The sequence below is a fragment of the Heptranchias perlo genome, chromosome 4 (genome assembly GCF_035084215.1).
Source record: "Heptranchias perlo isolate sHepPer1 chromosome 4, sHepPer1.hap1, whole genome shotgun sequence".
NCBI classification, from domain to species: Eukaryota; Metazoa; Chordata; class Chondrichthyes; order Hexanchiformes; family Hexanchidae; genus Heptranchias; species Heptranchias perlo.
In genome coordinates, this window is record NC_090328.1 from 112,694,200 (window position 1) to 112,707,272 (window position 13,073).

Consider the following 13,073-nt stretch of genomic DNA (forward strand, 5'->3'; position numbering starts at 1 on the left):
AAGCCCTTCTCTTCCCTTTCTCCCTCCTGCTCAGTGTCCATTATCCTTTAATGCTCTTTAATGTGAGAAGTGCTGGAGAAATGCAATTTTTGGTATCCATTTGAGTTTGGTTATTGCAGCAATTTTTTTCCATGGTGTCTTGTTACTTGATTGGGTGGTTCAGAACTGATATTGAATGTGTCATAAGGTACACAGTGGGGTTACAGCAGAAGATTCCACACCAGACATTAAAGCAGTGCCATGAAAATTTCTATCCAATAGGTGCTGATACCTGAACCAAAGATATCCGATTAGTGGGCGGGACCAAATAACTCTCAAGCACTGCTGGCACAAATGAACAATATAAATTCCACTCTCATATGATAAATTCCACATTCAATAGCTTGTCAATGTATATTCTGTTCATACTACAAGTGTGATATGAAATATAATACTAAAAAGATTTATTGCCATCAATCTATTAATTCTGATTCAGTCTGGGCTATTAAAAATTTTCATGGCGCTACTTTAATGTCTCTATGACAAGGATGATACCAGTACTGAGAGGATTTTTTTTCTTCATTCATGGGATGTGGGCGTCGCTGGCAAGGCCAGCATTTATTGTCCACCCCTAATTGCCCTTGAGAAGGTGGTGGTGAGCTGCCTTCTTGAACCGCTGCAGTCCGTGTGGTGAAGGTTCTCCCACAGTGCTGTAAGATAGGGGAGTTCCAGGATTTTGATCCAGCGACAATGAAGGAACGGTGATATATTTCCAAGTCAGGATGGTGTGTGACTTTGAGGGGAACGTGCAGGTGGTGTTGTTCCCATGCGCCTGCTGCCCTTGTTCTTCTAGTGATAGAGGACGCGGGTTTGGGAGGTGATGTCGAAGAAGCCTTGGCGAGTTGCTACAGTGCATCTTGTAGATGGTACACACTGAAGCCATGCTGCGCTGGTGGTGGAGGGAGTAAATTTTAAGGAGTGGATGGGTTGCCAAACAAGCGGGTTTCTTTGTCCTGGATGGTATCCAGCTTCTTGAGTGTTGTTGGAGCTGCACTCATCCAGGCAAGTGGAGAGTATTCCATCACACTCATGACTTGTGCCTTGTAGATGGTGGAAAGGCTTTGGGGAGTCAGGAGGTGAGTCATTCGCCACAGAATACCCAGCCTCTGACCTGCTCTTGTAGCCACAGTATTTATGTGGCTGGTCCAGTTAAGTTTTTGGTCAATGGTGACCCCCAGGATGTTGATTGTGGGCGATTCGGCGATGGTAATGCCGTTGAATGTCAAGGGGAGATGGTTAGACTCTCTCTTGTTAGAGATGGTCATTGCCTGGCATTTGCTTGGCGCGAATGTTGCTTGCCACTTATCAGCCCAAGCCTGGATGTTATCCAGGTCTTGCTGCATGCGGGCACAGACTGCTTCATTATCTGAGGGGTTGCGAATGGAATTGAACACTGTGCAATCATCAGCGAACATCCCCACTTCTGACCTTATGATGGAGGGAAGGTCATTGATGAAGCAGCTGAAGATGGTTGGGCCTAGGACACTGCCCTGAGGAACTCCTGCAGCAATGTCCTGGGGCTGAGATGATTGGCCTCCAACAACCACTACCATCTTCCTTTGTGCTAGGTATGACTCCAGCCACTGGAGAGTTTTCCCCGATTCCCAATGGCATCAATTTTACTAGGGCTCCTTGATGCCACACTCGGTCAAATACTGCCTTGATGTCAAGGGCAGTCACTCTCACCTCACCTCTGGAATTCAGCTCTTTTGTCCATGTTTAGACCAAGGCTGTAATGAGGTCTGGAGCTGAGTGGTCCTGGCGGAACCCAAACTGAGCATCGGTGAGCAGGTTATTGGAGAGCAAGTGCCGCTTAATAGCACTGTCGATGACACCTTCCATCACTTTGCTGATGATTGAGAGTAGACTGATGGGGCAGTAATTGGCCGGATTGGATTTGTCCTGCTTTTTGTGGACAGGACATACCCAGGCATTTTACCATTTTGTTGGGTAGATGCCAGTGTTGTAGCTGTACTGGAACAGCTTGGCTAGAGGCACGGCTAGTTCTGGAGCACAAGTCTTCAGCATTACAGCCGGGATGTTGTCGGGCCCATTGCCTTTGCTGTATCCAGTGCACTCAGCTGTTTCTTGACGTCACATGGAGAGAATCGAATCGGCTGAAGACTGGCTTCTGTGATGGTGGGGATATCAGGAGGAGGCTGAGATGGATCATCCACTTGGCACTTCTGGCTGAAGATGGTTGCAAACGTTTCAGCCTTGTCTTTTGCACTCACGTGCTGGACTCCACCATCATTGAGGATGGGGATGTTTACAGAGCCTCGTCCTCCCGTTAATTGTTTAACTGTCCACCACCATTCACGACTGGATGTGGCAGGACTGCAGAGCTTTGATCTGATCCGTTGGTTGTGGAATCACTTAGCTCTGTCTATTGCATGTTGCTTCTGCTGTTTGGCATGCATGTAGTTCTGTGTTGTAGCTTCACCAGGTTGGCTCCTCATTTTTAGGCACGCCTGGTGCTGCTCCTGGCATACTCTTCTACACTCCTCATTGAACCAGGGTTGTTGGTAATGGTAGAGTGAGGGATATGCCAGGCCCTAAGGCTACAGATTGTGCTGGAATACAATTCTGCTGCTGCTGATGGCCCACAGCGCCTCGTGTATGCCCAGTTTTGAGCTGCTAGATCTGTTCTGAATCTATCTCATTTAACACGGTGGTAGTGCCACACAACACGTTGGACGGCGTCTCAGTGTGAAGACGGGATATCTTTATTAGGAAAGGTTGAACGGGCTGGGACTCTTTTCTCTATATAAGGGCAGGCTGAGGGGTGACCTGATAGAGGTCTTCAAGATAATGATAGGGTAGATGTAGCGAAAATGTTTCCACTTGTAGTGGAGTCCAAAACTAGAGGTAACATAGAACATATGAAATAGGAGCAGGAGTGGGCCAAACAGCCCCTCGAGCCTGCTCCACCATTCAATAAGATCATGGCTGATCTACAACCTCAACTCCGTGATCCTTGATTCCCTTCTAGCCCAAAAATCTATCGCTCTCAGTCTTGAATGTACTCAACGACTGAGCATCCACAGCACTCTAGGGTAGAAAATTCCAAATTATCGGGACGTTCTGAGTGAAAAAATTCCTCCTTATCTCAGTCCGAAATGGCCGATCCCTTATCCTGAGACTATGACTCCTAGTTCTTGACTCTCCAGCCAGTGGAAATCAGCCTCTCAGCATCTACCCTGTCAAGCCCTCTAAGAATCTTATATTTCAAAGAGATCACCTCTCATTCTTCTAAACTCAAGAGAGTATAGACCCATTCCACTCAATTTTTCCTCATAGGAAACCCTCTCATCCCAGGAATCAATCTAGTAAACCTTCGTTGCACCGCCTCTAAGGCAAGTATATCATTCTTTAGGTAAGGAGACCAAAACTGTATACACTACTCTCACCAAAGCCCTGTACAATTGCAGCAAGACTTCCTTACTCTTGTATTCCAACCCACTTGCAATAAAGGCCAACATACCATTTGCCTTCCTAATTGCTTGCTGTACCTGCGTGTTAACTTTCTGTGTTCCGTGTACAAGGATACCCAAATCTCTCTGAACACCAACATTTAATAATTTCTCACCATTTAAAAAATTTAATTTTTTAATTTTTCCTACCAAAGTGAATAATTTCACATTTCCCAACATTATACTCCATCTGCCACCTTCTTGCCCACTCACTTAACCTGTCTATATCCCTTTGCAAACTCTTTGTGTCCTCCTCACAGCTTACTTTCCCACCTAGGTTTGAATCATCAGCAAACTTGGATACATTACACTTGGTCCCTTCATCTAAGTCATTAATATAGATTGTAAATAGCTGAGGCCCAAGTACTGATCCTTGCGTCACCCCACTATTTACAGCCTGCCAACCCGAAAATGACCCGTTTATTCCTACTCTCTGTTTTCTGTCTGTTAACCAATCCTCTATCCATACTAATGTATTACCCCCAATACCATGAGCCCTTATCTTGTGTAACAACCTCTTGTGTGGCACCTTATCAAATGCCTTTTGAATATCCAAATATTCTACATCCACTGGTTCCACTTTATCTACCCTGATAATTACATCCTCAAAAAACTCTAATAGATTTGTCAAACACGATTTCCCATTGATAAAACCATGTTGACTCTACCTAATCATATTATGATTTTCTAAGTGCCCTGTTAATACGTCCTTAATAATAGATTCTAGCATTTATAATTAGTGAGAACAAAAAAAAATCTTAGAACACACCTTGAATATTATATGGTTTTATTTTTCCAGTCATGAGGTCACAATAATCTCCACTGAAGAATGAAAATGCACCATTATGTCCATATAGCATCAAAATAAAAATGGACACGTTACCTGGATTGGGCTGCAGATATTCTGTTGTTTTGGTCATTATTTCCATTACTGCTCGGCTGGTAATATCCACCTTCTGAACATAAGAAGAAATCAAAACCAAATGAACTCAGCCACAGTATTATGACCCACTGCTCTTTCTGTATGTATAGAATTTATAGCACAGCAACAAGGGAGCAAGACAACCGGAGCGGTGGGCTGAGATGGAGAGGCTCAATAACTTTTTGTTATTTCTACAATCTTATGTATTCCAACAGTAAACCGTTCATTCAGTCAAACATTATGGTCCAGTCAAGTTACACTAGGGTGACTGATATAGAGCAGTAATTATGAGTAACTCTATCTGCACAGAGGTGTTGCTGATCTAATCCAACAATAGCGGAGGGCAGGACGATTTCTTATAAAGAACAGGTTTATGATTTCACTGCAGCTAGCTTCCCTGATCATCACATTTTTGGTGAAGTTTTGCTTCTCCTGCAGTTTCGTTGCCTCTTCTCCTGAAGGACTAATTCATGTTGGGATGCGGTTCCACATCCACCCACTACCCTCCAGTACCTCTCTTAGTGACCACCCTTCGTGTATGAGCCTAGACTGTCATCATGCTATTTGACCACGGAGGACATTGTAGTTGAGCCCAATTCTGTCCTCCCCCAATGTTTAAACAATGTGGAGATGCCGGTGATGGACTGGGGTTCACAAATGTAAGGAATCTTACAACACCAGGTTATAGTCCAACAGATTTATTTGAAAATCACAAGCTTTCGGAGGCTTTCTCCTTCGTCAGGTGAAGTGTGGGATTCCTTGAAGGTTACCGCATTTATAGTCAGAGAACAATACCTGGTGATTACAGATAATCTTTCCAACTGCCCGTTGTCAAGGCAATCAAAGTGTTCAGACAGAGAGATGTTACATACAGGACCACCGAATATACAAACGGCCAGAACAAAAGACAGAAAGAGAGAGAGAGAGACATCCGAAAGGAAGAGAAAGAGAGAGAATGACCCGTTGTATTAAAAAGATAACTTTTTTTCGCTGGTGGGGTTACCTGTAGCGTGACATGAACCCAAGATCCCGGTTGAGGCCGTCCTCATGGATGCGGAACTTGGCTATCAATTTCTGCTCGACGATTTTGCGTTGTCGTGTGTCTCGAAGGCCGCCTTGGAGAACACTTACCCGAAGATCGGTGGCTTAATGTCCTTGACTGCTGAAATGTTCCCCGACTGGGAAGGAACCCTCCTGTCTGGCGATTGTTGCGCGGTGTCCGTTCATCCGTTGTCGCAGTGTCTGCATGGTCTCGCCAATGTACCATGCTCCGGGGCATCCTTTCTTGCAACGTATGGGGTAGACAACGTTGGCCGAGTCACAGGAGTATGAACCATGTACCTGGTGGGTGGTGTCCTCTCGTGTGATGGTGGTATCTGTGTTGATGATCTGGCATGTCTTGCAGAGGTTGCCGTGGCAGGGTTGTGTGGTGTCGTGGACGCTGTTCTCTTGAAAGCTGAGTAATTTGCTGCGAACGATGGTCTGTTTGAGGTTGGGTGGCTGTTTGAAGGCGAGTAGTGGAGGTGTGGGGATGGCCTTAGCGAGGTGTTCGTCGTCATCGATGACATGTTGAAGGCTGCGGAGAACATGGCGTAGTTTCTCCGCTCCGGGGAAGTACTGGACGACGAAGGGTACTCTGTTGGTTGCGTCCCGTGTTAGTCTTCTGAGGAGGTCTATGCGATTTTTCGCTGTGGCCCGTCGGTACTGTCAATCGACGAGTCGAGCGTCATATCCCGTTCTTACAAGGGCGTCTTTCAGCATCTGTAGGTGTCCATCGCGTTCCTCCTCATCTGAGCAGATCCTGTGTATTCGCAGGGCCTGTCCATAGGGGATGGTCTCTTTCACGTGGTTAGGGTGGTAGCTGGAAAAGTGGAGCATCGTGAGGTTGTCCGTGGGCTTGCGGTAGAGTGAGGTGCTGAGGTGCCCGTCTTTGATGGAGATTCGTGTGTCCAAGAAAGAAACTGATTCTGAGGAGTAGTCCATGGTGAGCTTGATGGTGGGATGGAACTTGTTGATGTTATCGTGTAGTCTCTTCAGTGATTCTTCACCGTGGGTCCATAGGAAGAAAATGTCGTCGATGTATCTGGTGTATAGCATTGGTTGGAGGTCCTGTGCAGTGAAGAAGTCCTGCTCGAACTTGTGCATGAAAATGTTGGCGTATTGCGGTGCGAATTAGGTCCCCATGGCTGTTCCGTGTGTTTGGGTAAAGAACTGGTTATCGAAGGTGAAGACATTGTGATCCAGGATGAAGCGGATGAGTTGTAGGATGGCGTCTGGAGATTGGCTGTTGTTGGTGTTGAGTATTGATGCTGTTGCAGCGATGCCGTCATCGTGGGGGATACTGGTGTAGAGTGCCGAGACGTCCATCGTGGTGAGAAGTGTTCCTGGTTCAACTGGTCCGTGGGTGCTGAGTTTTTGTAGGAAGTCTGTAGTGTCGCAACAGAAGCTGGGGGTTCCCTGCACGAACGGGATATGATGTTCGACTCGTCGATCAACAGTTCCGACGGGCCACAGCGAAAAATCGCATAGACCTCCTCAGAAGACTAACACGGGACGCAACCAACAGAGTACCCTTCGTCGTCCAGTACTTCCCCGCCATGTTCTCCGCAGCCTTCAACATGTCATCGATGACGACGAACACCTCGCTAAGGCCATCCCCACACCTCCACTACTCGCCTTCAAACAGCCACCCAACCTCAAACAGACCATCGTTCGCAGCAAATTACCCAGCTTTCAGGAGAACAGCGTCCACGACACCACACAACCCTGCCACGGCAACCTCTGCAAGACATGCCAGATCATCGACACAGATACCACCATCACACGAGAGGACACCACCCACCAGGTACATGGTTCATACTCCTGTGACTCGGCCAACGTTGTCTACCTCATACGTTGCAAGAAAGGATGCCCCGGAGCATGGTACATTGGCAAGACCATGCAGACACTGCGACAACGGATGAACGGACACCGCGCAACAATCGCCAGACAGGAGGGTTCCCTCCCAGTCGGGGAACACTACAGCAGTCAAGGACATTCAGCCACCGATCTTCGGGTAAGCGTTCTCCAAGGCGATCTTCGAGACACACGACAACGCAAAATCGTCGAGCAGAAATTGATAGCCAAGTTCCGCACCCATGAGGACGGCCTCAACCGGGACCTTGGGTTCATGTCACGCTACACGTAATCCCACCAGCGAAAAAAAGTTATCTGTTTTTAATACAACGGATCATTCTCTCTCTTTCTCTTCCTTTCGGATGTCTCTCTCTCTTTCTGTCTTTTGTTCTGGCTGTTTGTATATTCGGTGGTCCTGTATGTAACATCTCTCTGTCTGAACACTTTGATTGCCTTGACAACGGGCAGTTGGAAAGATTATCTGTAATCACCAGGTATTGTTCTCTGACTATAAATGCGGTAACCTTCAAGGAATCCCACACTTCATCTGACGAAGGAGAAAGCCTCCGAAAGCTTGTGATTTTCAAATAAAACACTTGGACTATAACCTGGTGTTGTAAGATTCCTTACAAATGTTTACATAGACACAGTTTTCAGCAGAAGCCACTGGATGATGATCAGGTACTGAAACATTGGCTGATTTTGGATTGTTTAGAGAATGTCACGTTTATAGGAATACCATATAAAATAAGTCCACCAGAACTAATTACCACAAATGAAACAAACTCGTAAGCACACAAGACTTGAATCGCAGTCAAATTGTACCTATGAGGCTCAACTGCAGCAATACAAACCTTTACCTTGACTTTTAAATATAGGTAAAATATACATCTTGCAATATTATAGGGATAAATCAGTGATCCCTGCAGGGAGCTGCGCCCTTGGGAGCATGGGTGAGACAATTGGAGCCACATGTCGTATTTTTATCCCTGACTTGTACTCCCTTTCAGCCCAGCTTCCCCAATGGAAGTATTAGCTCATATAAATGGATTACTTCTTTGGAAAATGACAGAGCTATAATAATACAGGTAATTTTGCTCTGAAAGATGACAATTGTCTTTCAAGACTAAAGATTTTGTTTTCTGGTCTTTGAACACATTTTCTCTACATGCTATTTCAGACCAGAACAGGTTTATACAAGTGAGAGTTATCTCAGGTCTCTGTGTTTTATATAGATTGAGTAGTGGAGGGCAACAGTTAATCAAGAATTTACATTACATTTAGATCAAGATATTCCATTCTTCAATCTGGCCGTCCCAATGGCCCAACAAGTTTCTTTAGTGTGTACCTGAGCTACTCCGACCAGTAAGGAGTCAGGTTTGATGCTTGGCCTGTGTTCAGCTGATCTCTGGTTAGGTATAACTGCCATTAGCAGCTGAGTTTGAATTTGTTTTCTCTGGTGGTGTGGGTAGGTTAGTTAGTTTGTGCACTTTGTTAGGGAGAAGAATTTTCCGCTGTATTCCTTGCTGGTTACAGAACTTTAAGTTGACTGTTGGGGCTGGATCTTCAGATCTGGATCCAGCTTCCCATATACCTGAAACTTTGGACCTCAGAATTTGGTGAAACCCAAATCCCATTCCTGTACAAATCACTTATCCAGCTCAGAGCTCAGCTTAGAAAGAATTTTTGCATTTTAATTGTCTCAACAAAGTCAAGTAACATCACTTCTGAATTAAAAAAACAATAACAAACTAGTCATCCAGAAAACAGACTGCTTGGATAAGGCATTTTGCCCACAAATGTATCACTCAGACATAGAAAGTGGTTGAATTCACCCCAGCTGTGTTTTAATTCATTGAAAGGTTACAACAGGAAGGAGGCCATTCGGCCCATCGAGTCCGCGCTAGCTCTCTGCAAGAGCAATCCAGCTCGTCCCACTCCCCGGCTTATCCCCGTAGCCCAGCAAATTTTTTCCCCTTCAAGTATTTATCTAATTCCCTTTTGAAGGCCACGATTGAATCTGCCTTCACCACCCCCTCGGGCAGTGGATTCCAGATCATAACCACTCGCTGTGTAAAAAAGTTTTTCCTTATGTCAACTTTGGTTCTTTTGCCAATCACCTTAAATCTATGTCCTCTGGTTCTTGACCCTTCCGCCAATGGGAACAGTTTCTCTCTATCTACTCTGTCTAGATCATTCATGATTTTACAAGTATACAATTATATGAGTAAAATGTCAGAGTTAATTCTAGTGCTTTTCACTATATTAAAGCCTCCCTCAATGATCAGCTGGGGTCTCAGTGAATCTTGAGACTTTTGATCTGTCCTTCAAAAGTGTCATATTCAATTAAGTTTTAAATCCCACCCAATGCTTCTTCCTTTATGCAGAGGGAAAGTCAAGTCAATTTTACATACGTTAGCACAAAAAAACTATAATAGATGGGAATTTTCAGATGATTTACAGAATAATAGAAATTTCTAACAGGTTTATTGATCAGTGATTTATTATTTTTATGGTCAGCACTGGATCATGCTCTATTGATTTTTGTCTCTTAGTATTGGTCCATAAATCTATACATAGGCCTGGGCTTGTGTACATGTTGGTGTCTGTATAACAGATAACAGCCAATACAATCTAGTTGATAAAATTTGGAAATATTTGGGGTGATTGGTCCAATCAACTTTTTACTGAGTTGAAAATCATTTCAGCTTCAAGTACATTGAAAAGACCAATTACATTATTTCCTTAGCATGTGCTGAGCACAGACCTTTACTTCATTAATAATAAACAGGAGTATAAATAACAAGGAAAAAAACACTAGGTCAGCTACAGAACAGATGCTTGAACAATAAACTTCCAAACCAGCAGCTGAGAGAAGTTAAATGTACATAAATAGATTATAATCAGAACATTCTGCATGGACAAGCAATCTGCATCATTAAAACCCTTGGTGATAATATTTCTTCCAATATTCTACTGAAATGCCACTTAAATATTCCATCTGATGGTATAAAAATAACTTTAAAAGATTTGTAGCAGTCTTTTATCCGATCTGAAGCGGACGTCCTCCCATGGCTGAATCTCTCCCCCATTAACCCAGGGCTCTGTCCTCTCTCACACTTTGTTCCCTCTTTATATTACTGACTTCATCCAAGCCCATCTGTTCTGTAGTTGATAATTCCATTCTTTCAGATCACACACCCTCAGTAGCAACTACCTCCAATTCTCTTGAACTGCAACCACATTTCAATCACATTTTCTTTTCCTCCATCCCCTTCGATGCGGTAATGAAAATCTTATTTTAATTTCTTGTCTAGCTAAAAGCTACCACCACTTACCATTCATGGTTCCACCTTTAGTTCTTCATTTCTTGGCACTCTTAAAATCGCCAGCCTAGAAATTCAGGTGCCCGAGAGCCATCTGATATTGGGCCTTGGGCCTCATTTCATCGAGCCAGCGAACTGTGGACAGTGACAGGCAGCTCGCCAGTGAAGGAGCATTGAAGATCGGGCGATTGGGTCAGGAAGGAAGCTGTCCTAATCTCTTCCGCTCCACAATCTCCCCTGCATCCCCAACTCACTCATTGAACAGATGACTGAAATACAATCAGGTACGACATTCTACCAAATCTCCCAACTTGCTGTTGCCTTCTGCCCAACATGTCATTTCAACTCATGTCAGTACAACATTATAGCTGATTGAACAATTGGAGCAGTTATTGGCCTCATTTATGATGTTCTAGCAGATGTACTGAGGCAAACCAGTGTAGGGGTCAGAGGATGTATGACCAAGGTGGGAGAGTCAGTAGAACATGGCTACCATAAAGGTAATATGAATGGCCAACTATTGCACTGATTTGAGCAGAAACTACCACAAAATGGCTTCGTAAACAGTTAAGTTTTGTTGGCAAACGGCATTTAAGCAACATCACTGTAATTGGTCAAAACATTAAATTTCCTTCTCCTGTTCCTTCTAAACAAGAAATACGCAATGCTACCTCTTCTTCATCGTCCCTACATCATCACTGTGTTGAAATCGACACTCTTTGCACAGTCCACCACTCTAACTGATTCCTTCCCAGGACCACTAAACTATGGAATTCCTTACCTCCATCAATCTTCCCCTCCTCCTACAATCTTCAGACTTTTAAAACTCAAGCATAGCATTACCCCATCATCACTTCCTGATCCATTGGTCTCTTTTATTCTTTTAAACCTTTGTGGTGTCCCGTTCTCGGTTACTCAATTTTTAAAACAAACCCAGACTGCAGAAAAAATCCAGAATGTAAGATAATAAAAGCAAATTGGTTCTGATTGTTTACCACACTCTAATTCAAATTCAGCAAACCTTTCATTTTAGAATTTCAAAAAAAAAATGAAAGAATTTAAAATGATGGATCCTTTTACTTTGCTGGAGCTAAGGTTCAGTGAGTGCCTTCAGTGTTCCTTGACCAGCAAGGGAGTCTGTACACTTCTGATTAAAGTTGCAGCCTTTGAAAAGTAATGGCAAACCATTTTTTTTAAATGAAGCAGGATTTGACATGGTTTGCATTGAAATTTACTTTGTTGCTGCCTAAAAATATCATGCTGCTTGTGTAAAACACCGGGTGTGAGTTTCCTCGGGCTTCTCCTGATCGCTGCCAGAACTTTGATGAAAACCCCACTTACACACGTAAACCTGGTTTCTGCCAAAGTCACGTGGAGGAGTGGGAGAGGTCCCGAGGAAATTCACCCCCATAATTGTAATGAAAATTACATTTTCAATATCAGTTCTTCTTTCTCTTCATTGCTGAAGATAGTGACTGTCTGGTACATCGGACTCTCTCTGCACAGATCTGAGGTCAAAAAACACAGCACATGACAACTAACAATGAATACCATATTTGTTCCAAATCTCGATATACCAGAAGGTTTAGTGTGTTTGCTTCTGTGGTCTATTTCAATATGGTTGTTACGGGCAATATCTTGCAAACTATCTTTTCAACATAAATGAAAAGCCAATCCATGTATGACAACGTAGTTCAACTAAATAGACCTCCAATATGGGATTGTATCCAGCTCATGCCTGTCAGGCTGTGACTGAATGGCATATTCAGGGTAAATTAATTCTCAGAAGGATGGATGCATCACTTACTTTTTCCATTTCTTTGAAGTCATCATCCAGTTTAGTCCCTTCTGCACCACCAACTTTTTCACTTACACGCTGTGGAAACATACACATATACAAAGGTGAGACTATAATAACGAACATGAAAAGGACTCAAAAAACAGCTATATAACTACAGCATTAATATGGTTGTGTCTGCTCCTTATTAAAAAAAAATTACAAATGATAAGAATTGCTGTAGGGATGAGATACATACTATGCAGGAGTTACCAGCATACAGCTCCATGGAGTGGGGACACACAATTTGAATCTGCCCTCTTTCCTCCCCTGGTAAATTCCCATTCTAAACCAAATTAATATGGGAAACAAATTGGTCTCCAATTGGCTCCTCGAGGGTTTTGCATCACAGTAAAAATTGGAGGAGCCGCACTCATTGGACTGCCATTGCAGATCTCCCGAGTGTCAGCTTGGCTCAATTACTAACAGTCTCGCCTCTGAGTCAGAAGATTATGGGTTCAACCCCATTGCCTCCCCTCCCTCCGCTCCCCCCAAACCGGTTCTCAGACTCAAGCACATGACTTAGACTGGCACTGAGTACAATACTGAGAGTATGCTGCATTATCTTTCAGATCAAATTA

At 43.9% G+C, this 13,073-nt stretch overlaps 1 protein-coding gene across 2 annotated transcripts in view; it reads right to left on the reverse strand.

Annotated features, from left to right (window-relative positions):
• The window catches only part of LOC137321182 (endophilin-A1-like), a 156,038-nt gene that overhangs the window by 28,063 nt on the left and 114,902 nt on the right, over window positions 1-13,073 (reverse strand). For both annotated transcript variants that reach the window (XM_067983460.1, XM_067983459.1), the window contains exons 2-3: window positions 12,463-12,531; window positions 4,396-4,468 (exon numbers count right to left, since the gene is read on the reverse strand). In XM_067983460.1, the coding sequence (XP_067839561.1) occupies window positions 4,396-4,468; window positions 12,463-12,531 (142 nt within the window). The remainder of the gene's footprint in view (window positions 1-4,395; window positions 4,469-12,462; window positions 12,532-13,073) is intronic.